Source organism: Myotis myotis, unplaced genomic scaffold (genome assembly GCF_014108235.1).
Source record: "Myotis myotis isolate mMyoMyo1 unplaced genomic scaffold, mMyoMyo1.p scaffold_m19_p_2, whole genome shotgun sequence".
NCBI lineage: Eukaryota > Metazoa > Chordata > Mammalia > Chiroptera > Vespertilionidae > Myotis > Myotis myotis.
The window spans coordinates 45,955,897-45,983,315 of NW_023416324.1; the positions used below are offsets into that span (position 1 = coordinate 45,955,897).

The 27,419-nt window shown below is 41.2% G+C and overlaps 2 protein-coding genes across 9 annotated transcripts in view; both read left to right on the forward strand.

The window, feature by feature from the left end:
* Window positions 1-9,596, forward strand: part of DNAJC6 (DnaJ heat shock protein family (Hsp40) member C6) — a 131,321-nt gene extending 121,725 nt beyond the window's left edge. For all 8 annotated transcript variants that reach the window (XM_036348710.1, XM_036348713.1, XM_036348712.1 and 5 more), the window contains 4 exons: window positions 1,217-1,480; window positions 4,111-4,253; window positions 6,265-6,441; window positions 7,308-9,596. In XM_036348710.1, the coding sequence (XP_036204603.1) occupies window positions 1,217-1,480; window positions 4,111-4,253; window positions 6,265-6,441; window positions 7,308-7,409 (686 nt within the window). In that variant the 3' untranslated portion in view covers window positions 7,410-9,596. The remainder of the gene's footprint in view (window positions 1-1,216; window positions 1,481-4,110; window positions 4,254-6,264; window positions 6,442-7,307) is intronic.
* A 1,049-nt stretch (window positions 9,597-10,645) lies between these two features.
* On the forward strand, window positions 10,646-26,377 carry LEPROT. Its single transcript, XM_036349713.1, has 4 exons — window positions 10,646-10,742; window positions 15,079-15,154; window positions 19,134-19,320; window positions 23,122-26,377. The coding sequence occupies exons 1-4, from the start codon at window positions 10,727-10,729 to the stop codon at window positions 23,236-23,238; spliced, it is 396 nt and encodes a 131-aa protein (XP_036205606.1). The 5' UTR covers window positions 10,646-10,726; the 3' UTR covers window positions 23,239-26,377.
* Window positions 26,378-27,419: the final 1,042 nt, after the last annotated feature.

Below are 27,419 nucleotides of genomic sequence, written 5' to 3' on the forward strand. Positions count from 1 at the left end.
GTAAGTTAAGGCCCCACTGTATGTATGTATGTGTGTATATATATATATATATATATATATATATATATATATATATATATATGTATATATATATATATATATACAGAATTAGGGATTTGGGTGCAGCCAATAAGCATGACATTTGGAGGTAGGATGTGTGTGGCAATTCCCAACTCCGTTAACTACCTGTGTGATTATGAGTACATTAGTAAACCTTTTTGAGGCTTGATTTCCTCATCTTTAATGCGGGACCAATGGTACTACCTATCTCCTAAGAGTGTTGCATAGACCGAAGGCAATAATATACATAAACATATTTTGTAAACTCTAAAGAGCTCTAATGTTAGTTATTTTATTGTCATTGTTACTTTGGGTTTGGTGCATGAAAGGGTCCCAGGAGATCACAACTACAACGGGCAGTTTCTCATTTTACCTCTTTAAACACAAGCCACAACTGGTCTTTCTATTTTAGAAACAGCTCAGCATGTATTCAGTGAATACTTTTAAGTTAGGGGATTATGGAATCAGGATTCTACTTAAATTCCTGGCACAAAAAAATATCATGTTTAAAAGGTTGAATAAGATCCTTGGTTCTGTTCAAAGTTGGCTGTGCTTACTCTCCTGCAATGAAATCCAAGTAGTGTGAAATTGAAACCTACTCGTGAAATTTCAAAACATATTTGTTTACCCTTGAGCATTAACCACGCTTGTACTTCAACAAATAATGATTAATCCTGACCGTCGAAGTTTAAATAGCACCTTAATGAGTGAACATATTTTGTTTTATTTCCTGTTCTTATTATTTGGTAATCTTTAGTCCAGTCAAGAAATAGAATCTGCTTTGAAGATGGGATGGAGGAGAGGAAGGCGCAGTGGGGAGAGCCAGGGCTCTTCTGGTGTGGAGTCAAAGGCTTGGATTCAAATCCCTGTTCTGTCGATTGCTGGTTGTATGACTCTGAGAAAATCAGTTAACTGCTCTGAGCAGTTTGTTCATCTAAAGAAAAGATGGGGCTATTAATACATACCTAAAAATGTCATTGTGGGGATTAAAGGAAATATATACCTGCTTTTTTTTTTAAGTATTAGGAAGGTTAATAGTGCTATTAGTCAAAGCAATTTCCACTAAAGCTATTGCAAACAATAACTCAGGACACAAGAGTTAAAGGCTACTCAAAACAGCATTACCTTATTTCTTCCGCCCTTTTTTTTTCTATAGGTAGTTCTTCATTTGCCAGCAAACCCACCACACCAACTGGACTGGGTGGGGGATTTCCACCTCTCAGCTCACCACAGAAAGCTTCTCCCCAACCTATGGGTGGAGGGTGGCAGCAGGGAAGTGGCTACAACTGGCAGCAGACACAGTCTAAGCCACAGCCCAGCATGCCGCACTCCTCTCCCCAGAACCGGCCCAACTACAACGTGAGCTTCTCAGCCATGCCTGGGGCCCAGAATGAACGTGGGAAAGGATCGACTAATTTGGGTAAGGATGATGGTATGGAGCCTGGCTGTAGCGTGGCCTGTGTTGTCATACTACCTGGATGTATGTATGTCCTAAGAAGGAGACAGAAAATAATTCCATTGACTTCTGAGGCAATCGTACAGTTGTAGAGACACAACATGACCCCTGCCTCCAACTCTGTGCCTAGAGTACCTGGGTTTACCATGCTCTGAACGCTTTATCATTTTATGACTGTTGCTTCACTTGTCTGTTTCTCCCCACACTGAGACCAAATGTGTATATGTTTACCATGTTATCATTAGCGCATAGCATAGCGCTTGGCACACCATACGCACTAAATCAGGGGTGGGGAACCTTCTTTCTGCCAAGGGCCATTTGGATATTTATAACACCACTCACGGGCCATACAAAATTATCAACTTAAAAATTAGCCTGCTATATTTGGCCAAACATTTAATTAACTCACCCCTCATGCCTTGGCATGGCCAGACCAAATGATTTTAAGGGCCTTATATGGCATGTGGGCCAGGCATTCCCCACCCCTGCACTAAATGAATATTGAGTGAATGAGTGGAGGGGTGGGTGGGTCTTGAAGCTGTCCTTCCTTTGAAAGAAGGGGTAGAAGAGAAAGACTGGGAACTTCTTAAGCACTGTGTTCACATTTGCCCTTGGATCCTGGTTACAGTGAATCTGTCTTCGACATTGAGTCTTATGCTGCATAAGCGGATGTTCCTGAGGCCATTGGGTTTCCTGTGATGGTTTTCCCTCTTCTGAGAACACAATATGGGTCAACAGCTAAGGCTCTAGGATACGCTGGATGGGCTTTTTACTTTTATTTTTATTTGTAACTTTTGAATGGGATTGTTGATGAGTAAAAATATTTTGCATAGCAGGGGTGGTTAAACTTGAGTTTATTAAAAGGCCTGGTATGATACATTTTGCATTCCAGTTGATCTGATCATACCCAGGAATTAAATATATAGGGACATGATGAGGAAATAGGCCTTTCCCTCTACGGAATCCACGGAGAGAAATTCTACTTTTCCTAGTAGCAGTAACTAACATTTATTGAGTACTTACTACATTGTGTCAATTGCCATTCTAAACAGTTTTCATGGATTATTTCATATAATCTTCAAAACTAACCCTATGTTGTAGGTGAGGAATCTGTGACAGAGATCGATAAAGTAATTTTTTAAATTCATACAACTTGTAAGTGACAGAGCTAAGATTTGGTCCCAAGTGATCTGGCCCCAGAAAGTCTGCTCTTAACTGCCACACTCTACTGGTCATGACGTAGGTGCCTTCTTACAACACTAGCGTGATAGGGATTCTTTTATTGGGTGACACCACATTTGTTCTTTGAAGAACGGTGGATATTCTTTGGACAATTCCACGAGTCTTGTGGCTTCCTTCCCATTTTTATTTTGAGTGGATGTGTGGTGAGTGTCTTCATCAGCAAATATTTATGGAGCATCTTCAGCGTAGAAAACACTGTGGATACAGTAGTGAACAGGACAGGCAAAATCCCTAGTCAGTGTGTACATGTGTGAATGTGTGTACAGAGCGCCTTACAGTATGGAGATGGCAAATGGGTTTCAGTTTGGACACCAACTTTGGTTGAAGCGCATTGATGGCATGGACTGCCGTATTTTGGTTCTGTTTTTTGTGTTGTTGTTTTTTTAAATATATTTTTATTGATTTTAGAGAGGAAGGGAGAGTGAGAGAGATAGAAACATCAATGATGAGAGAATCATTGATCGGCTGCCTCCTGCAAGCCCCCTACTGGGGATCGACTCCACAACCTGGGCATGTGCCCTTGTCCGGAATCGAACCCAGGACCCTTCAGTCCACAGGCCGATGCTCTATCCACTGAGTCAAACCAGCTAGGGCTCTGTTTTGTTTTAATTTAATAAATATTTAAGTAGCCAGGTACTGTTCTAAGCACTTTAAAATGCTAACATCAGTTCTCACACAACTCTATGAGGTAAGTAGTACAGACTGTACAGATGAGGTAAGGCATGGAGATGGTCAGTAACTTCTCTCAAGGTAACATTACTGAAGTAGCAGAGCTGTGGAATTCAGACCCCAGGGAGTCTGTCTCCAGAGTCTCTGCACCACCAGCTAGGCTGCCTCTTCAAATAGAATGAGAACGATTGAGGCCCAACCAGACTTGTAGAAAAAGACCACTATGATGGACTAAAACGGTCAGCTGGGTATAGGAGGGAAAGTGGTGGCATGCATAGATTTCAAGCACCAAGACCCAGACTTCGTGCCATCATAGATAATAACGAGTTGTATGACTAGGAGAGAGCGTGGGGGAGAATCAATATTACCCTCATCTATACATAGATGGTACAGTGGAAACAGAATTGTGGAATTGGATTTAGTCTAATAATCTAGCCTCAAGTCCTAGCTTTGCCATGGACATGGCATATGATTCTGGAAAAAATCTCTTCAGTTCCTTGGACTTCATTTTCCTCATCTTTAAAATGAGCATGGGAGTCTTATACTCTACCCACAGGGAAAATGTGAGTATTAACGGGATGTATGCATGTGAAAGCAACTTGAAGACTCTAAGTGTTATGAGACAATGGTCTGATACTTTAAGGCTAAAAACTATAATGGTTTTTTTTTAAATTATATTGCAGAAGGGAAACAAAAAGCAGCTGACTTTGAAGACCTACTTTCTGGTCAAGGCTTCAATGCTCACAAAGACAAAAAGGGGCCTCGAACAATAGCTGAGATGAGAAAGGAAGAAATGGCTAAGGAAATGGATCCTGAGAAATTAAAGGTGAGTCCCTGGTCCAGTGTGATTATCCTGTATGACAAGGTTATGTGTGTGGAGCTGACAGGTTCCTAGTCCCCAGCTTCCGCAGTGCTTTCCTCCACTTTTAACCAGAGCCATTCTGCTTTTATCTGTTTCTGATTCTGGAAGTCTAAGAAGATTTGACTTGGAGAAAAAGAATGTTTCTCCATTTTTTTTTTTAAAGTTTGAAAACCAGCTCTTCTAACTGCTTTATTTCACAGATGATGAAACATGATAGTTCATAGATGAGGATGTTGTGTGGACAGGGGGATCCAGGTTAGCTTGGAAACAAAAGAGTGGTTATGTTGATGAGTTATGGAAGGTAGTGGAAGAACTTATAAACATCAAGAGAATAAGAATGCCCTTCATAGAGGGAGAAGTCCAGTTTCTATGTGACAAAATACTACATATGCTGCCACTATAACAAACTGGAAGGTGAAGGTCCAATCTGTTACTGCTGCAAAGGACTAGTACAGCCAGTCAGTCATTTGGAAAAAAATATAACACATTTTTAGACAGATTTGAACAGTTGTTGAGGATGTATATTTAGATTCTTTTTTTAAAAATATATTTTATTGATTTTTTACAGAGAGGAAGGGAGAGGGATAGAGAGTTAGAAACATTGATGAGAGAGAAACATCGATCAGCTGCCTCCTGCACACTCCCCACTGGGGATGTGCCTGCAACCCAGGTACATGCCCTTGACAGGAATAGAACCTGGGACCCTTGAGTCCACAGGCTGACGCTCTATCCACTGAGCCAAACCGGTCAGGGCTATATTTAGATTCTTGGGTACATGTTTAAGTACAGTAGAAAATCCTTTGTTGTATTTGCTTTTCTCTTCACATAACATCACAGAAGCTTTATGTTCCTTCCCAAAAGTTTGTGCTCCATCTTGGTAACTTTTGTTCATTAGGCAAACTGACAATCTCCTGTAAAAGAAAGTCATGTCTGTCTTTTAAGCCATGCTTGGTTTTATAGTTGGTACAGGGTATTTATTCATTTAGGAGCGTAGCCATCATTAACCTTGACTGAACCATTCATTCAATGAAAAATATGCTCTGAGCTCCTGCCATGTGCTCAGTGCTGATGCATTGTTATGAACCCACTCTCTTAATCACCTCATTTATTCAAAATATGAAGATCCAAGCTATGAATAGTTTGAGTGAACGTCTAAATGGATGAATTCCTTTGACAAGCCTTTTTAAAAATATATATTTTTATCGATTTCAGAGAGGAAGAGAGAGGGAGAGAGTGATAGAATCATCAGTGAAGAGAGAGAATCCTTGTTTGGCTGCTTCCTGCATGCCCCACACTGGAGATCGAGACCTCAACCTGGGCATGTGCCCTGATGTGAATTGAACCATGACCTCCTGCTTCATAGGTTGATGCTCAACCGGCCAGGCTTACCAAACCTTTTTGAGCTCTATTCTGTGCCAGGAGAGTTATTTGGTTTCTGAGAAACAGTGTTATGTAAGAAATAGTACCTTTCCTCAAACAGCTCTGCCTCACGGCAGGGAAGGACAAACACACAGACAATTACAATGAACGGTGGCACATATTATGATAGAAACATATTTAAGGAAGTAGCCTGGAGAAATTCTTTTTTTTTTTTTCCAAGGGGCATTTATTTTATATTAGTTTGCCAGACACTGTACCAGGCAGAATTGGATAGCAGAGACCAAAATAGACATGGGGTATGTCCCCATGGAGTGTATACTTTAGGAATGAATAATTCACTCTGGGGTGGGGCAGAGAGGAAGGAATTCAGACTCTCAGAGGGGAACAGTATGAAATTCCTCAGCCGGCTTTTGAAGGATGATGAAGAGTTAACCAGAAAGAGAAGGCAGGAAGTGGAGGGGGAAAAGCTTTCCAGGTAGAGGAAGCAGCATGGAGTAGCAGGGGGCCTCAGGCACTTTGATGTTGCTGGAGCAGGAGGGATTCCCGAGAGTCCCAATAGAGACCTTCTGAATTTCTTAATCCCCTGTATTTACAGATTCTGGAATGGATTGAAGGCAAAGAGAGAAATATCCGAGCACTTCTCTCCACGATGCACACGGTGCTGTGGGCTGGGGAGACCAAGTGGAAGCCGGTCAGCATGGCAGACCTGGTCACGCCAGAGCAGGTGAAGAAGGTGTACAGGCGAGCTGTGCTGGTGGTGCATCCCGACAAAGTGAGCATAGCCCACCCTATTGTATTGCCTGTTTGCTCCTCATTTCACTAATTTATAAACATGTATTAAAACAGCATACCTTCTTTTTTTAAAAAAATATTCCTTTTATTAATTTCAGAGAGAGAGGAAGGGAGAGCTGAGAGAGAGAAACATCAATGATGAGAGAGAATCATTGACCGGCTGCCTCCTGCATACCCCACACTGGAGACCGAGCCCATAACCTGGGTATATGCCCTGACTGGAATTGAACCATGACCTCCTTCCTGGTTCATGGGTCGATGCACAACCACTGAGCCACACCAGCTGGGCAAAGCTACATACTTTCAATTTGCTGGTTATTAGGCCATTTATATGATAAAATAAAGTTCACGGGCTAAAATCCAGTATTTAAAAAAGCGTTATAAAGTGGATAAAAAAATCAAACTACATATTACAAATAATGGATGGGGGCTTTCCTTACAGAGGAATATCACCAGTGACTAAAGTTTAGGATCTCCAAGAACTTAGCTATTTTTAGAAATGGGAAAATGGGAGTTTAGAAATACAATCAGTTAGAGATAGGCTGTCGTAATCCTTTGTCATTTGGTAGATAATTCTGGAAAACTTCTGGAGAATAGAGAATAATCTTTTGCTGCCCAATAAATTCTCTGTTATCTACTCATTGACCTACCATATGTGAATTTCTAGGGAGAAGGCATTCTGTGGCGGTCACAGTAATGAGGGGCACATAGATTGGGCTGTAAGAGGAGAAATGGCTTCATAGAAAAACATTTCAATAGCATAGAGCCCACATATTAGCAGTGAAAATTTAATATAAATAAAATTCTGGTCTGTGGTATCTAATGTGTGTTTTGTTTTTTCTATAGGCTACTGGCCAACCCTATGAACAATATGCAAAGATGATTTTCATGGAGCTCAATGATGCCTGGTCTGAATTTGAAAATCAAGGCCCAAAGCCCTTGTATTAATTTATGAGCTTTTCCATCTCTGCTGCAGACCTGTGCTAATGCTTAGTGTATGTCAGTTCTGAGGTTTTCAAAGATGAACCAAAAACTCCAGTAACATGTATCCAGTACTAAACTGTTAAATTACTCGTGAATTACTTCCTCAATGATAAGGAATGTGGATGTTTGTTTTCTCAAGTCCCCACCATAAAAGGTCCAAAGCAGGAGAGGACTTTTTAGTCAGCTGACCTTGCAGAGTTGCAACATTCCAGCCTGCCCTTTGAGGAACCTCCTCAGCACATTGTGGGGAAACGGAAAACAGACGCCACAGAAGCATAAAACCCATCTCATTGTCTGGGAATAGGATTAATGAGCAGAAGTCATGATAACAGGATTACATGAAGGATTTTAACTAATGGTTTTTAGATTTTCTTGGAAAGATATAATTTACGCAATGGCTTTAGACTCCAGGAATACAACCACTGAGTTTTTTGTTTTTGTTTTTTTTTTAACGGACATTGACTATGGTCTTTAACATAACACTGTATACTTTGGGTCAAGAGGACTAACAGATGCAAGTGAACTTGAATTGTGGGAAGTGATTATACTACAATCCAGTGATGACCACAAACTCTTAAAATTAGTGAAAATGTTGGATAAAGAAAATAGCCACTCTGTAAAAAATTTTAATCCTGGTCAGAAAGGTAGGCTGCTACCTTCCTATCCCTTTAGAAAACTGGTTGCTTAATGAAAGAAGTCTTAATACCGTAACAACAACTCAACCTGATTTGAAAGAAACTTCTAATTTTGCCCTTAGGCTTAATGCTCTTCCCTTTGCTTAGCCGAGAACATGTTCTTAGCTTGTCGTGAAGCAGTTTGGCACATTCACAAGTTATCAGGACGATCCCTAGAGTGGACTGAATGCCCTCTAGGTTTGTGAGTGGTTGTGGTGTGAGCGTAGAAGACAACACTGAACACTCGTAACCAAACAGGTACAGTTGCAGTGAGGAAGCTGGGCTGATCTTCAGACCCAGTCAGATGGCTTGTCAAGATTTTTAGGTTCCTCTCCCCAGCTGGTAGATTGAATTCCTTGGATTATCAGTGGGGTTTATTGTTTTAAAAGTTGTTGGGGATCCACAGGAACAGCATTCACACAGGGACATCTGTGAAAGCAAAGCAAGAATGAAACCTTTACGGACTTTAAATGGGTTGGATTTTAGTTCACTGTTTTGGCTGTTTGTGGTTTTAAGAGGTAAGCAGTTGTTATCCTGTGACTGTAGTAGATCTCTTTGGTGCACACATAGACAGTGAGCATAGTATATATATGCAAAGCAGATGGGCAAAAAGATTCCCATGATAATATTGTGAAAAGCTTTCAAAAATTGTTTTCCAAGACAATCATTTTTTTTCTACTTTAATTTTCATGTGGCAAACTGTACCAGAGAAGCAGCATGTCAAAATGCTTTATGTTCCAAATTAGAAAAAAGAAAAAAATGCTTTATGTTCCATGTAGAACTTTTTTTTCCTCTTTTTTTGTTAAAAGGATTTATTTTCTATTTTACTTTTTACTGACAATGTGAAACTCGCAAAAAATGTTCTTTTAAAATATACAGCTATAAACTGTTCAAGGCAACCATAACAAACTAGGTGTTATTTATTAACATATTATAAAATAATGTTTGATCCAGTATGTGCTTGTCTTATTTAAAATTGGAATGTGAGACATGTTGCTGTGACTTGGTTTTATTCTCATTCACATTTGTAGATATTGTGTGAACTACAGTATATAATGATAATAATTAAAAGGATATGTGAATGCCACCTACATTTTGAAATGATAGAACTATATTAGCTTTGTATCATGTTTGGGTAATTCATCACTGTTCACAGTTTAAAACATCATTAAACATTATGTAATTAGCAATGAGAAAGAATCTTACCTAACTTAATTTTGGGTTCCCCCATCTCTTTTCCAAATATGTTATAACTCTGGAGCCCTATTTATCTTAAAACCCTTAACATATGCAGACCAACAGGTTTTTGCATTCCTTTTAAATATCTGGTTGTGACAGAGCTTCTTGTTGGTCAAATTCGCCGTTTCATTCATTCATATTTATTGTAATATATTTTTGTTTTGTAAATATGTTACACACAACAAAATGTGATTGGTTTAAAATATTTGTAATGTATATTAAAAGGCTCAAAAATATATTTGTAGAAATCTGTTATTTTTGCACTCGTAGGAAAATAATGACAAGCTTGAATTATACCTTCTGACATGATTTGCATTTTTAAAAAGTTACGGGCAAAGAATATGGAAAGCATAGAATACATTTGTACCAAAATGTAATCTGACAGGATTTCTGCATTTATACTCTAACCACCCCAACTGCCACCCTTGCCCCATGGCACACACAGTTTGATCATGCTACATGAATACTATGTTTCAAAAAGAATCAGCATAGAAATCCTGGTCTCCTAGCTAGAATATTAATGGGTTTCAAAGATTCATTTGCATGCTAAAGCAGGGGGATTGATTCTGGGAGTTTTAATAAGTGTACCTTCCATCTATGAGGAGACATAGGAGGAGTGAGGAAAATAAACAAACAGGTAATTAAACATGTGTTGAGACTGTAGTATGCTCAGTATACAGTTTTGAAAAAGTAAACCGGGAGGAATCTGAAAGGTGGTGGGGGTGAGAATTTGTACTTCTCAGGTAGCCAGGGAAACCCTGGGTTCCCATGAAACCCTTTATCTTTAAGTTTTGTTGAAAATTAAGCAAAAGCAATCAAAGAGGGGCAGGGCCCTACAAAATGGCCCTCTGGGGAGGGCTCAGGTCCTAGACAGTGATGGTGAACCTTTTGAGCTCGGCGTGTCAGCATTTTGAAAAACCCTAACTTAACTCTGGTGCCGTGTCACATATAGAAATTTTTTGATCTTTGCAACCATAGTAAAACAAAGATTTATATTTTTGATATTTATTTTATATATTTAAATGCCATTTAACAAAGAAAAATCAACCAAAAATATGAGTTCGCATGTCACCTCTGACACGCGTGTCATAGGTTCGCCATCACTGTTAGGAGAGAGATCGCGGTGCACGGTGGGGGATACCCGGAGCCAGCGGCTTTGCGGGAATGGCCCAGGATGTGGATCAGGAGGCAGGCGCCGAGCTCCGTGAGGTGGGGGAGGAGCCAGGCGAGGTGGGGGCGGAGTTATGGGCGTAATGGGGCGGGGCTCTACGTGGCGGGGCGGGCTCGGCCCGCGGTACCGCCCCTGGCCGGGCGTGGGCGGGGCTGTGGCTGGAAACCGGAAGCAGCCGCGGCCCCAGCTCGGGAGACATGGCGGGCATTAAAGGTACATCCGCGGCCGTGGCCGCCGCTCGCCGGTCCTGTGTAAAGTTGGAGCTGTGCTTTCAGCGCGTGGGCGGGGAGCGGCCTCCCCCAGACCCGCCGAGCACCCCGCCTCTGCGGGTGGGAATGCGCGCGCCCACCCCCTTCGCGTCTTGGGTTGCGGGTGGAGGGTGTGTGGGGAGCCGCAGCCCTGTTTGTTTTGTTTTTTTGCTAGGCCACTGGCCGAGCCCTCGCGGGGAGTGGTGCCCGCCTGGGGGACCCGGCCCGCCTGGAGCATCCCCTCCCAGCTCCTCGGAAGGCCCCCCCACCCCCCGCACCGCCGAGTTTTCACCAGGGTCCCACTTCCTGGCGTGTCCACCCAGACGCCCCTTCTCTTTCCTCCTGCCGCTCCGCGAGCCTTTGTCTGCAGCGCTCTCGGCTCTGGGGCACCTAATCCTCTTGTTCCTTGAGGATGTTTTCCAAGGAGGCCGAGTCGACTGCAGGCGGGTGTTCGTGGAAAGCACCCAGAAATGCTGCATTTCTCGTAATTGTGGAGAGCAAATTAGGTGGCATTTTATCGTTACTTGCATCTTTGGACAGACGAGAAAGGGGTGTTTGTGCAGTATGTGTTTTTGAATGGTGCGGTTGATAAAAAAAGGGGGTGTGGTTGATAAGACGGGGGTACCGAGAACACCGCTTCCCTGATCTGTGTGCCTTCAGAGGACTGGGGGACACCGGCGTTGGGAGAGATTATTGGAAGGTTTCCTGTTATTTTGGGAAGAAACCATTAGATTTGTAATCTTTTGAATAGCGGGCATAACTTGTTTCTTTGCTGGAGTTCCTCTTTTCTTTAAAACGTGTACCCAAAGATCTCCCCACCTGCTGTAAACTTGTATACAACATATTTGCACGCATGGGTATGTTCACTGTGAAATCTATCTGGGCGTGTGAGCTGTTGGCAGCAGACACATTTTATCATTATTTCTGGGTGGCCCTATATTCCACATCCGTTGAGTAAACAGGATGTATTTGGACAGTGACCCCTGGGTAATACAGCCACTTGAAGCCAGTGCAGAAAACAGTTGACAAAGGTAGCATCTGTATTGCGCCGTTTAGTCATGCCCAGAAACTATCAAATAATAACGCTTAGGTGTGAACGTGTTAGAAATGGTGAAGGAAGCTAGGTTATGACATGGAAAAGGATTAAGGGAAGGAAGCTTTTACAGGTAACTCGGGGATTACTGTCTGCCTGAGACTTGGGATAAAAAGATACCTGGGAAATTGTTGGGCAAGGAGTTGGAAGTAGTTACTATTTTCCTAGCTTAAGGCATGCTCAGGTACAGTGGGAGCACCAAGATGGTGTTGTGGTTGAGTCATGTCTCTTGAATAGATATGATCTGACTCCCCCAGGACCTGTCAGTGTGACTTTTTCTGGAAATCAGGTCTTTGCAGATGTAATCAAGTTAAGTTAATATTGGATTCGATTGGGCCCTCACCCAAGGACTATTGTTCTTATAAGAGAAATTTGGACATGGAGACATATAGGGACACCATAGGAAGATACCATATGAAGATGAAGGCAGAAAGAAGAGCAAGGCAGCTGCAAGCCAAGGAGCACCAAAGATTGCCGGAAGCCACTAGAACATGGACACCATGAAGGACACCGACGCCTTCCCTACACCGCGAAGCCTCCAGAACTGGAGAAAATGGATTTCTGTTGTCCTAAGCCACTCAGTTGGCACATTGTTAATAGCAGCCCTAGTAACTAGTACAGATGGGATCGCTTGACCCTGCTTTGGGGACAAGGAGGACCCTTTCTACAGAAGAGGCAATCCTTGAATGGAAGCTAAAAGGATCAGTAAGGCTTCGCCTGGCAAAGGCTGGGGTGAGGATAGAGTTTATTCCAAGTGGAGAGAACAGCATGTGGCACGGAGCAGAGGGCATGAAAGAGCACACCTGTTCTCTCCACCAGGAGCTTCGTCTGTGCTATTGAGACTGGATCTCAGTGGGAGAGCGGTGAGGCAGTCAGGGATCAGACCACGTTGATCCTCAAGTGCCAGAACAACTTGTCGGCTATGAAAGCAACTTCGAAGAGGCGACACCAGCTTTGTATATTTGAGAGAACACTGTCTGCTGTGAAGAGGGTGGATTGGAAGAGATGATTAGAGGCAGGCACGGGATGATAAGGGCCTGTGCTAAGGCAGTAGCAGAGGGTTCAAGAGAAGCAGGCTGCTATAAAGTGGGTGGCTTAAACAGAAACTTTATTAATTCTGGAGTTTGGGAAGTCCAAGGTCAAGATGCCAGCAGTTTGCTATGAGGGCCTGCTTCCTGGTTTATAGACAGCCATCCTCTTGCTGATTCCTCACATGGTGGAAGGGGTAAGGGAGCTCTTTGGGGTCTCTTCTGAGGGCACTAATCCCATTGATGAGGGCTCTGCCCTTGTGGGCTGATCTCCTCCCAAAGGCCTCGCCTCTCAGTACCATCACACTAGGCCTTAGGATTTAACAAGAGTTTTGAGGGTTGAGGTGGGGGTGGCATACAAGCTTTCAGTCTATAGCAGTGAGGTCTGGGAGATTGAGTCACCTTGATTTGATGTTTTTCTAGAGGAAATAGTGCAATGGTGGTGTTGGTGTTTCAAGATAGAACCTTCAAAGGGAAGAAATGTGTGTGTGGGAGGAGGGAGTGGGGATGTGTCAGTTTTTGACATCTTGAATTTGAGGTCCTTGTTGGCTACTCAGAGGGAGAAGACGAGATTGGAGTTGGAGGTGCAGCATTTATGTGGCCAGACCCTTGTAGTGCCAGGGAGCTTTGGGTTGAATGCATCATCTCGACAAGAGCATAGAGTGAAAAAAGATGGAGTTGGAATCCCGGTCAGCTCCAACTTTAAGAGGCAGAGAGGAAGCAATTTCTGAAAAAGAAAAAAAAAAGGAATAAAAAGAATCAACCAGAGATATACAGTTGTGTATACAGTTGTGAACCCTGAGGGACAGGGTTCACAACTGTATACACAACTGAAAGAAGAGGTCTGCAGTCCCTAGCTTTGAAAGCTGTCTTGGAGGAGGGAGCAGTACAGATAGATGGTCAGGCACAGCGAAGGGACAAAGCCAACTAGGAAGAGATTCTCCTTAATGAAATAATACATAAAAACTTACTTTTGTACATTTTTCTTTAAAAAGTGACACCTACTAAATAGAAACATATACAAATTAAAATTATTCTTTCCTTGTCCTCTAATACCTACATACTTCTAGGTGTTTCTTAAAAGCACTTTGGCATCTTCCTATAAAACATTCCCTCCAAATCTCTTAATGTAGCAGTAAGCAATGAGAATGTTGGTTAGTTTAATCAGTGACTTAATTTTGAGTGTTAGGTATTTTTTTCAGAAGGATATTTGGATAGTATAGTGTCCTATGCTTCTGATTTATACCATTATCAAAGAACATTGCTAAAATGGGCAGATACCTACATCAATCAACATTTACTTATTGAATCCCTCCTTTTGCCAACCACTTTACATAGATTATCTCATTTAATTACTATAAGCTCCCTAATAAGGTGGTACCATTATTACTACTTTACAGGTGAGAAATCAGACTTAGATAAGTTTAGCTTCTACACAAGGTCACACAACCAGTTGGTGGCAGAGAAGATTTGAACAAATGTTGGTGACTCAGAGCTCAAGATTTTTTAACACGTTAGCAGCATAAGGACAGATGTTTCCTCTCCCCTCAGAGATTAGTGTCTCCAAATGCTTAAAATACTAAGGTTTGAGGAGGCAAAAATGATCAAAGTGTATATATTTCAAAGAAGCAGTTTTGCATATAACTTAAGGAAAGAGGTTTTCAACATTTAGAAACTATCAGGATGAAATGACCTGCCTCAGGTGGTAGTGACTTTCCTTTCACTGGAGTTGTACAGACTGGCTGGCTGCCCTCTTCTGACAAATATAGAGGGAATTAATACAGTAGATAGAGGATGGGTACTGGAAATTCTTGAGACCTTTCTCCATCTAATGATTTAAAAGTGGTGAGCATAGGCAATGATATGCTAGTCAAATGTAGCATCAACTAATGAAATAAGTAAATTGCTACATTTGCTTAAATTGTGGACTTAATTTTTTTAATTAAAATTTTTTATTGAGATATATTCACATACCACAAAATTAACCCTTTTAAAATGTTAAATTCTGTGTGTGTTTTTAATATATTCACAACCATCACTACTATCTAATTCCAAAACATTTCATCACCCCCAAGAGAAATTCTATACCCAATATAGTCACTTCTCATTCCTCCCCTCCTCCCCTAGCCCCTGGCAACCACTGATCTAGAACCTGTAACTCTTGGCTTTATCTTTCACAGCTCTTGTGTTATTATCCTTCAGTGGGGCTATTGGACTGACTTTTCTTATGCTGGGATGTGCCTTAGAGGATTATGGGTAAGTTCTTTTAAAAAAAACAACTGTTCTTTTTGTGTCTTTGTCACTATTTTGTGTGTATGTGTCATGAGTGTTAGGGAGTTTGGTCAATTTAACACCAGACTCCAACCAATGAGTTAGTGAAGCCCAAATTATGAATCCAATCCCTTCATGGGTCAGTTGTACTTGCACAGAGAAAAGCTTTTTTTAAAATCGATATATTCATTTAATAAGCACTTACTGACTACCTTCTCTGGATCAGCTGGGAATGCAAGAATGAAGAGACAGCCCTAGCTGGTTTGGCTCTGTAGATAGAGTGTTGGCCTGCGGACTGAAGGATCCCGGGTTCAATCCCGGTCAAGGGCACATGGCCAGGTTGCGAGCTCAATCCCCAGTATGTGCAGGAGGCAGCCGACCAATGATGTTTCTCTCTCATCATTGATGTTTCTATCTCTCCCTCTCCCTTCCTCTCTGAAATCAATAAAAATATATTAAAAAAAAAAAAAAAAAGAATGAGGAGACATAGTCCTGTCTTCAAGGAGCTTACATTGAGTGAGAGACAGGTAAACTATCCAGTTAGTAAGCAAGCTGTAGTGGAGATATGCGAAAAGTACAGTGAGAGCTTTGAGAAAGTGCATCAGAGTATCACGAGTTTCCCGGGACAGTTGTGGGGGCTGCACAGAAGTTGCCTTTTAGCTGAGACTGGTGGATAAATGAGAGTTTATCAGGCGGAGTCGGGAGGGAACATTCAACTAATTGCTTTATTCACAAGTGTTGGTTGAGTGCTTGCTGTTTTCCAGCTGCTGTTATGGGAACTGGGGATTAAGAAATAAGAAAACAAGAGTCCTGCTCTGTTGGAGTCTGTATTTCAGAGGGGGAGACAGACGATAAACAGATTTTAAAATGTGCATGCTGCCCTGGCTGGTGTGGATCAGTTGGTTGAGCATTGTCTCATGCACCGAGAGGTTGCTGATTTGATTTCTGGTCAGGCACATGCTTCGGTTGTGGGCTCAATCCCCAGTAGGAGGGTGAAGGAGGCAGCCAATTGATGATTCTCTCTCATCAATGCTTCTCTCTCTCTCTAAAAATCAATAAAAATAATTAAAATAAAATATACATGCTATCAGAGGTAGAAGTGTTATGAAGAATAAAGGGTAAAGGGCACAGGGGATGGTGGTTATTGTATTGAAATGGTGGACCATTGGGGATAGGGCAATATAACCATGAGATGTGAATTGAGACCAAATTTTTCCATAAGTGAAGATCAGGTAAATGGAAGTTAGTCAGGTCTTATCGGCCTTCATTACAAAAAATACTCTGGATCATTTCTATCCTGTGAACTATCATGATCCAAGTTTTGCCATCTGTTCCATTTTTCTGTATTTTTCATTTAGTATAACACATATATAGCTATACAAAGAGTATTATCATATACATCTTTAGTAATCATAAGCAGTTGGACTATTAGCAAAACCCAAAGAACAAGTATATTATTATAACATATCATTAGCATACAGGTAAAAACAAACTGGTTTCTGAGTTTAGCATTGATCCGAAGATATACAGACACAGGCCTTGTCAGTGTCTTGGGATAGCTGTCTATCTCTGATGTCAGTGGCTTCTCATTCTAGAGGAGTCTTTGATGTCTGTTGTAGGCGGAGGCAAGTGTCAGAGATGGGTAGATGTCTGTTCGTGGTTAGATGCTGATAAGGTCCCTTCCAGTGAGGTTGGAGAGTGTGTTTTATTTGATGTCCTTTCCAGTAAACAAAATCTCTAGGTGGTAGTTAATGATTCTTAGTCTTTTGTCTTCTGGTTGCTTCCTGGGAAAGGAAGCGGTTACCCATTTGGCATTTTCTGATAGTGACTTTATCAAACCTTGACAATAGTGTAAGCTGTCTCCTTTCAATAATGGCAGCTCATAAGTTCCTTCATCTAATCTAAGTCCAGCTTGAATGCAGTATGAGGCATGAAGGAATGTATAAATACTGAAAAAAATGGTGTTTGCCAGGGAGCCTCAAAGAACCAAGTAGCCATCTTGGGTTTCCCATATCCCCAACTATTCATTTTATTTACAGCCATTTTTTTACCCTGGTAGCATACCCTAGTGATGAAGTCTTTCATCACTTATTTTACAGTGCTTCCCATGCAATTTAACATACAAAAACAGCCCTGATTAGTTTAAAACGTCTCTGTTGTAAGAAGAGAGAACAGATCTTTTTGAGTTGTTCCAGGGTTCATTTTGGAGCACAGGAAACTTATTCCTACATATGTTGAGATTTTAACCCTTAAAACCTTAATTTCCAATGAAAACTAAGAAGTAAATTTATGAACACATTTTATAAACTCTAGAAACATTTCATAGATGTAAAATTCAGTTATTAACATGGACTTACTTTTATAAAAACCCTGGAAAAAAACATAATATAACTGTATTATATTTAAAATATCAACTCAAAAGGCACGTCTGTTCTGCCTAAACCAACAAACTTAAACTAGCTTTTATTTATTAAGGGTTAATCTTAGATCATGTGACCTTACAAAGCATTTGAGTTAGTTTCTATATTTCTGAGAATTTTGAAATACCCAATCACAAGTGCTTGCCTTTAAATTAATTTTAATAATGCCATCCGGAGGTAGAAAATTATCTCACATTTTCAGTGTTCACATGTAGTCACAAACAGAGACCTTTGGCTATGAGAAAAACTCACTAATGTGTAAAAAAACAGTTGGACCCAAATTTTGTTTTGAGGCATTTATAATTTATATTGTTGATGTAAGAAATGTCTAAATCTGTGGAGGATTTTTATAAGCCTTTATTTAAGCCAAACCTGACAACAATTGCTGGAAAGCAAGATCTCAAATGCTCGGAAGAATGATAGTTTTTGGAGTTTCTTTTATGCATTTGACATTAAGGAGAGAATGCAATTACCGAAGATTACCTGAAGTTGGGAGAAAACAAGGTACATTTAACAAGATTATGTGCTCTCTTGAGGGAAGCTATGCTTATTTCAAAGGTGTATTAACCTGGATACACAGAAAAATACACAGGGCTTGCTTAAGGCAAAGATAAATCTTTCACTAAAGAAGCTATATGCTGCCCAGCCAGTGTGGTCAGTGGTTGAGCATCGATTCATGAACAAGGAGGTCATAGTTTGATTTCCAGTCAGGGCACATGCCAAGGTTGTGAGCTTGATCCCCAGTGGGGGTCGTGCAGGAGGCTGCAGATCAGTGATTCTCTTTTATCATTGATATTTCTATCTCTTTTTCCCTCCTGCTTCCTCTCTGAAATCAATAAAAAACAAACAAACCATATTTGGTAAAAAGAAAGTTATATGCCTGGAGCGTGACTACCCACCATGACCTGCTCATTTAAGATTTTATGATCAGATCTTCTTGTGAGATTATATTTCATCACTGAACTTGTATATACCCACCCCCCTCCTTTTTTTTGTCCACAATGGCTTCCTGTAAATGGGAACATAGATTTTCTTTAGAAAACTTATTGTTTTCTAGGAAGAATTAAGAGCTCTTTGCTGTGAGTATGTCAGGAAGCAGCTGGGTCTAGTCCAGTCCTTTTTTCCAACCTGTGTCTGTTTCCTCACTTGTTCAATAATGGCTTTGAACTAGAGAATTTCTAAAAAAACCTAACTATTGTTTTGTGATTCTTTTTAAAAGAAAAATGTTTTTATTGATTTCAGAGTGGAAGGAAGAGAGAAAGAGGGAATCATTGATTGGCTGCCTTTTGCTGCCCCCCTACTGGGAATTGAGCCTGCAACCCAGGCTTGTACTCTGACCTGGTATCAAACCATGATCTCCTGGTTCATAGGTCGATGCTCAACCACTGAGCCATACTGGCTGGGCTATTTGGTGATTCTTGAAATATACTGTATTTCATTTAAAATAATTTTAAAATGATATTTAAAATAATATTAACTTTGAAACAGTAGAATGTCTTAACTGTAACTTTTCTTTTTGCATTTCTCCTGGGTCCAACCAACAGTGTTTATTGGCCCTTGTTCGTCCTGATATTTCACGCCATCTCTCCCATTCCTCATTTCATTGCCAAAAGAGCAACATATGACTCTGATGCAACAAGCAGTGCCTGTCGGGAACTGGCATATTTTTTCACTACTGGGATTGTTGTTTCTGCCTTTGGATTTCCTGTTATTCTTGCTCGTGTGGCTGTGGTGAGTTTTGTTCTCTATTGTTTTGCCCAGTTGTCACTGAGTTTACTTCAAAGGCCTCTGTCTGGACCACTATTTCATTTTCATTGCTTAGACTCAAAGCCAGGCATATTTTCAGTTAATCTAGTCCACACTTTAGATCTACCTAACAATATCCTAGCCATATTTACAGGATGCTTTCTTAGTTTCTCATAACTTTTAGCCAGGCCAAATGACTTCTTGCTTTCTCTACTTTAAGCTATTATCTGGAATTGTTCTTAAGTCCTTGCCTTCTATCTTAGGGCAGTCCATAGAGACTGCAATAACAATACTTTTCTAGTTTCAAAATGAACATCTAAATGAGTCCTGATCACCCAATTTCAATGTGTGTGGTGTGGGAGTTTCCCCCCACACCTCCAACGAGCAATTCTCCAACACCAGCGGGGTGTCCAACAATTCATCTCGATTCCGACACTGTCTACCCAGAAATAGTATTAGATCCCACATGTTAAGGGTTTAGTCCCACATGACTGCCCTCTGTTTCAGTTGCCAATCAAAAGTCCAGGTTGTCACTTGAGCTTCTGACTGATTGGCTATAGATCAGAGGTCTCCGTGACCCTTATCGTCAGTTTAATTGATTTGTTCACAGAATTCAGGAAACCCATTTACTCACTGCATTACTAGTTTAATTACAAAAGGAAGAGCCTGATGGGAGAGCTGCATAGAGGAGTTTCCAGAATGCATCACTCTGCCCCAATCACCAGCCTGGAAGTTCTCCAAATACCTTCATTTTGGGTTTTTATGGAGGCTTTATAACATAGGCATGATCAGTCAAATCATTGGCCACTGGTGATTGAATCAATCTCCAGCCCCCTCCCCCCCTTTCCCTTCCCCAAAGGTCAAGGGAGAGTGGGACTAAAAGTTTTGTCCCTCTAAGCACATGCTTGGCCTCTCTAGCAACCAGCCCCCGTCCCTTGGTGCTTTCCAAAAGTCACCATCCTATATAATAAAAGCCTAATATGCTAAAGGTCCGGTCATCTGTTCAACCAATCAAAGTGTAATATGCTAAGGCCACTCAACCACTCACTGTGGCGTGCACTGACCACCAGGGGGTAGATGCTCCGACCGGTAGATTAGCTTGCTGCTGATCGGGACTGAGCGAGATGGGCTGGATACGCTCTGGAGCCCTCCCGCAGACCCTGTTCTGCTGGCCAACCTGCTGCATCCCTCCGGCCTGATTATGCACCGGTGGGCTCCCTTGGCCTGGCCTGCGCCCTCTCGCAATCAGGGACCCCTCAGGGAATGGCAGAGAGCCGGTCCTGCAGGCCAGGCCTCTAGTATTAACATAATAAAAGCCACCTTTATCACTGTTATCACTTAGAAAATTCCAGGTGTTTTAGGAGCTATGTGCCAGAAAGGAGAAGATCAAATATATCTAATCTAATAAAAGAGAAACATGCAAATTGACCATACCTCTGCTACGCCCCAAGCCACACCCACCAGCCAATCAGAGCGACTATATGCAAATTTACCCAACCAAGGTAGCAGTGGCCGGCAGCCACGGAGCTGGAGCAAGCAGGAGGCTTGGTTGCCCAGGCAATGGAGGAAGCCAAGCTTCCCACCTGCCCTGGCCTGCTGTGGCCTCTGCTCAAGGCAACAAAGTTTCAATTATAGAAGATAAATAAATCCCAGATACCTGCTTCCAGCCAGCCTCCACTGGGAGCTTGGGTGGCTGGGGGCCATGGCCAGCCTGCAAACAGCCATCAGCCCCTCACCCAGGCTGCCCAGGCACCCCAGTGGGGACCCCCCTCCCTGAAGAGGGTGTGGCCAGCCTGAAAACGGCCCTCAGCCCCTCACCCAGGCTGGCCAGGCACCCCAGTGGGACCCCCACCCTGATCCAGGACATCTTTCAGGGAAAACCAGCTGGCCCCCACCCATGCACCAGGCCTCTATCCTATATAATAAAAGGGTAATGTGCAAATTGACCCTAACAGCAGAACGACTGGGAATGACTGGTCACTATGACACACACTGACCACGAGGGGGCAGAAGCTCAATGCAGGAGCTGCCCCCTGGTGGTCAGTGCGCTCCCACAGGGGGAGCTCTGCTCAGCCACAAGCCAGGCTGACGGCTGCCAGTGGTGGTGTTGGGAGCCTCTTCTGCCTCCTCAGCAGTGCTAAGGATGTCCAACTGCAGCTTAGGCCTGCTCCCCGCTGGCAAGTGGACATCCCCCCGAGGGCTCCTGGGCTGCCAGAGGGATGTCTGATTGCGATCTTAGGCCCAATACCCCGGGGAGCAGGCCTAAGCCAGCAGATGGACATCCCCCGAGGTGTCCCAGACTTATGAGAGGGCACAGGCTGGGCTGAGGACCCACCCAAGTGTACAGATTTTTGTGCACCAGGCCTCTAGTATTACTATAAAACACAGTACCATAATATCATATCAAATTCTTCTTCAATAGGATCATGGACACAATTCTCAAGTCAACACAGTAAGTATATGTTGAGGGACAACTAACTATATAGCTATTAGAAAATAGAGTGAATAAAAAACACATTGTGGGTGTATTTATTCCATTCTTTGACATCCACTGTCTTTTATACTCTATTTTTTTATTTATTTTTAAATAGTGATTTTTTTTATACTCTTTATTTTTATTCCCCCAATTACATACTCTTTCAATTTCATGAAACTTATTGGGACATTGAATATCAAATATGTACAAATCTTATTTATTCATTTAGTAAATATTTTTGTAACATCTGCTATTTGTCAGACACCAGGAATAAGAGCCAGATGCTGTCTCTGTTCCCAAAGAGCACAGAAACGAACCTGATGGTTAAGCATATAATACCGTAAATGCACTATGTGGTAATTAAAACAGTATCAGAATGCCTTGGGAACACAGAGAAATACTGTCTGGCATTTGATGTGGTTTTTGATAAATCGGATTTTGATTAAAGTAGGGAAGGCTGTTAAATGGAATGGCATCCAACTGTGGAAATGCAATTAATATGTGGAATAAAGAGCAGTAGTCCGATATGATGGAGCAAAAAGGAGTAATTGAGATTGAGGTTAGAAAGGTTGGTGAAGCCTGATCAGGAAGGGTTTTGAATGTCCTACTAGTTTGAACTTTACCTAGATAATAGAGAAGCATCAGTGGTGTTTGAATGCAAGATTGTCATGACCTTATTGTTTTTATTCCTCAGACTAAATACTTCTTAAATTTTGCTGTAAAGATTTGTATTTTTACCTTTCATTACTACATCATGTTATATGAAGCAACTTCCATTGTTGTTTTCTATTGGTTAAATTAAAACAAAAAATGCCCACTAGAGGGTACTCTCATCCCCAACTGTACCTCTGTAAAATCATCTGCCACGCTGAGAAGCTGTTTTCATTTGCATGCAGATTATTTTTAAAAATCTTTTCTTGCCTAGAAAAGAAACAAATCCGTAATTCTCTAATTCCTGTTTTCGTGAAAGAAGGCAATGTGTATAGAACTTTCAGTACCCAATGTTGCAATTGGACCTTTTATAATAAGCTGCATGTATTTTACTTAAGGCCATCATTGTCTGCTGAAAGCAAGTAGAGAAATATGTCTAATGGAGAAAATGTTACGGATGATACTAGACTTAATTAACAAGCATCATGAAGTAATTAGACTAATTACTGAATAGTTCACTGTCTCCTGCCTGTTACATTAAGCCTTTTAGCAGTTTTATGTAATATTTCATTGAATTTTTCTAATGCAGAAAATAACAGATTTACAAAGAATGTAATATGATGAAACTAAATATTTAATCCTTTTTTCTTGTGTTTCAGATCAAATGGGGAGCGTGTGGCCTTGTGCTGGCAGGCAATGCAGTCATCTTCCTTACAATTCAAGGTTTTTTCCTTGTATTTGGAAGAGGAGATGATTTTAGCTGGGAGCAGTGGTAGCACTATATTCTGATAAAACGCATTTAATTTCTTATAATTCATACTATATGTGTGTGCACATGTGGCTTTTTGCTATGAAATTCAATATGCTGGGGTTTTTTTTTTATACTTTTATATCATGTTCACTTTAAGGAGGACTGTATGAGAAAGAGATTTGTTTTAGTACCAGCAAATAGACCACTCCATGTACTCACGTTGAATTATGTTACTTGGCTCTTCATATAGTCATGGTGCTCTCAGAAAATATATTAACACAGTCTTGTAGCCAGCTGCTCACATATGCAATGCATCTACACCTTTTGCCTGGGGATGTGCTTGGATAGGAGCAGGTCTCAGTTCTGCTCAGGATTTCAAGATACACTTGTGGCCCAGAGAGACAGAGGTGGCTCCCTCCTTCTCAGCGTGTGGTCCATGGACCAAGAGCATCGGCATCTCCTAGGCACTTAGTACAAATGCAGAATCTGAGGCCCCACCCCAGACCCAATGCATTTTGATGAGACCCCCAAGTGAATTGGATGAGAAGCGCTGTCATAGAGGACTAAGTATCGTACACAGTTTCCTTTTCTTCCCCTTGCAGAACCCCTTAACCTCTGCTCATTTATGAAAATTGTTTCACCTGCCCCCATGTTGAGGCCTAGTTCAGACTCGCTTTGGTATTTGTGAAATGTCCTCACCTGTAATGTGTAGGCTGTTCCTCAAATTTATGAAGTGTTCTCAGGAACCAGTCCCTGCTTTAACAGGATGAGGAAGACTAGATAGGTGATTCCGTTTAGTTTCCCTTTATTATCCGACACTTCTGTCCCATTCCTTCCTGTGCTGCTCCTCCTCCCCTCCCCAAACACATACTGTCAGCATTTCTGATTGGTCCTTGCTTCTTCATGGCTGTGGTCCATCCTTTCTATAGAGACATGGAACCAGGTAAGCAAGCAGAGGGTGAGCTGCTTAATTTTCCTGACATGCTGATGTACTTACTGTCTTTTATGTCCTGTAGGACTTTTTATATAGATAGTAACACTTTAGGCCACTTTTAAACGAATCATGAGGAATACATGTCATGCTGGATCCTATAATCACAGTTTTTCTAGCTCAACTTGATGTCCAAGAGAAAGGGAAATATGGGAATTAGAACCACTTAATCAGAATAGTAGAAGCAGTGATTTTAGAGTATTGCTAATGTGTGATAACTGACTTACATTCAAAACACTGACCCTTTAAGTTTGTAATCTGAGTAATTAGCATATCCTTTCATATTCTGGAATCATACTGAGACGAGAAGAAGATAAAAGTGATCCCTAAAAGGACAGTATGCAAAGTTACATTTTGACCTTGTGCATGATTTTATGTTTTCAGTGTTCTGTGTACATATAGAATTGTTGAAGTTATTATTTCCAGTATTTATATTAGAAAAAATATATAGATACTTTATAATTTTAACCAGCATTTTTAATAACACTTGCACTTATTGTATTGTAATAAATTTCACTTTAAACACAAAAGAAAAGTTTACTTTAAAAGTCTTTTTTCTGATGTAGCCCTACTTAAAAGATAACAAAAAAGTGAGAATTTCTTGGTGTTCTGAAATAGACAGTTTTGAGTAATAATCTGCCCTGCAATAGAATAATAGCAATAAGAGTTAAGATTCCATTTTGAATGTCTAGTTGGCTTACAATAGCTTTTCCTAAGATGGAAATAGTGTTTAATTATGTTACCTTTTGCAAAAAAATGTCTTTGTTGCGTGCACAATAATCCAGGTAGCCTTAATGTGTAGCCTTAAAGCATTGCCTCTTGATTGTATTTCCAGAATAGAAAGTACTTGCCTATAGAATATTTGTAGCTATTCCCTAATAATGTAATGGTTTGTTGAAGTGGTAGATTATTCGATTTGCTCTATTGTCTGAAAACAGAGACATTCCGTCTCTTTTCCTAAGAACAAGGTCTGTCTTCCATTTTTGGAGCCCTTCCTATCCCCTAATGCCGTTAGGGCCCAGGTATACTCCTGTGAGGTTTGCTGGCCTCCTTTCCTGGATCAGGGCCCTTCTAGCCTTCTCTACCTCCTGGGGTTCTTCATATTCCAAAATCACCTACCTTCCTCCTACCAATCAGTTTTCTTAGTATAGCTGATACCATGTGGTGATCAGAAGAAAACAATCTGATCAAACTCCTTTCCAAGAAAGAATGAATGACTTGGGATCATCTTCCCCTCGTCTGAAACTCCCAATACCTGCATGATGCAGTTGCCACACAGTGCTGCAGCTGCATTTTTACAAGGCCATGCCTCAGAACCCAATGACTTTCACAGAAAATGGCAATGCTTCAAAGTAAAGTGGAAAAGCATCCCAACAATTTACAGAAGGGTAATGATGCTTTGGGGACAGGGGCAACCCTGTCACATTCACCCCTTCCTCAGGGTGAATTCTCAGCTGGTCCTGCTTTCCATAGTTGTTTCTTTTACTCCACTTATAAACCCACATATTTTATTTTATTGATTTTAGAGAAGAAGGAAGGGTGAGAGAGAGAGAGAAACATCCATTGGTTGACTCCTGCACACTCGCCCACCAGGGATCGAACCCACAACCTGGGAATCAAACCGCCACCTTTTGGTGCACAGGATGCTCCCACCAACTCAGCTGCACCGGCTAGGGCCTCAGATTGTTCTTACCATCTCCTCTTAGGTATTTTACCTCTGCGGTGTCTTCTTCATGAAGAGTCTTCCCGAGTGTAGCTGGAATGTTATATTATATAAATAACATTCCTCATGCTCTCAGGGAAATGCTTAGACGTCACAAAAATGTGCATTTCAAAGCTTGTAAAATTTACATTTTGCACCATAATTTAACTGAAATATTTATGAGGATGCTAGCGTTTTCCAAGCATAGTAATTAGGTCACAACTGAGAAATACTTCTGTAGATGAATATAAGTTGTGCAATTGCATTATTTCTTGACAGTCTGCCTCATGAAGTACCTTATTTGCAAAAATTCTGGTGTGTAATAGCTCATGACTTACTGGAGGAGAGCAGTGATACATGTGGCCCCAAACATAATGTGAAAAACCCAAGACTGCTTTAGAATACTTTATTATATATGTATGATGAGGATGATTACTTTTTAAATAAAACTTGTCATTTATACTTAAAAAAGACTTGTATGTACATTATTAAACTAACATGTTTGTGTTTTGCTTTGGGATACATTATATTTAGAAAAGAGACCAGCAGATTTATTTTCCCAGTGTTTTTGTTTGGGTAATCTTCATGTGAGTTCGACTAGTTTTGAGCCTATATTTACTGTAGTTGAAGCAAAGCAGTCCAGGAATGTGTGCTAACTAGAAGGAATCCAGTCCCTAATTATAGCTTTGCTGTGGCTAACACTCCTGGGTGGAGTTGGGTGTGGGGGACATGGTTAATCAAGAGTTTGCTGCATTGGAAAAGGGAGACAGACTCAACACTTAAAAAAAGTTCTGTACCTGTCCTGAAGAGTCTTCTTGTGCACTACAGAAAAGCACCGATGTACTAGTAAAATACTACTTAAGAAATAGTGTGTCCTTAGGCACTAAATGGGGGTAAGACTTGATGCTTTGCAGGTGGATTTAGGCAGCTAGATTAGGAAGAAACTGAGTTAGATATTTCTTTGTGTTGCCCAACCAAGTGTAAAGTTAAGTTTTTATAGAAATTTGATAAGACCAACATAACTGGAAAATGCCCATAAGAAGGAAGAGTTCCTAAGGAGATGTCTCGTCCAGGGCTTGTACATATGCATTTTCATTTATCGGGATGAATCTAGATACTTCATCTGGGGCTGAGAGTGAATGTGATCGGAGAAAGCATGTACCTACCTATTATTTAAAAATAGCATCTGGCCCTAGCCAGTTTGGCTCAGTGGATAGAGGGTCGGCCTATGGACCAAAGGGTCCCAGGTTTGATTCCAGTCAAGGGCACGTACCTTGGTTGCAGGCTCTTCCGGCGCAGGGGCGCATGCAGGAGGCAACCAGTTGATGTGTTTCTCTCACATGGATGTTTCTCTCTGTCTTTCCCTCTGTCTTCCACTCTCCCTAAAAACAAAACAAAACAAACAAAAAATCAATGGAAAAATATCCTTGGGTGAGGATTAACCAAAAAAAGTAAAAATAGCATCTGTTTTATATATACATAAATTTGGGGGCGGGGGGGATCAGCTAAATAT

Coding starts and splice junctions, on each gene's coding strand:
- LEPROT (XM_036349713.1), top strand. Junction 15,155..19,133: donor TGTGCCTTAGAGGATTATGG/GTAAGTTCTTTT, acceptor TCCAACCAACAG/TGTTTATTGGCCCTTGTTCG. Junction 19,321..23,121: donor TTCTTGCTCGTGTGGCTGTG/GTGAGTTTTGTT, acceptor CTTGTGTTTCAG/ATCAAATGGGGAGCGTGTGG.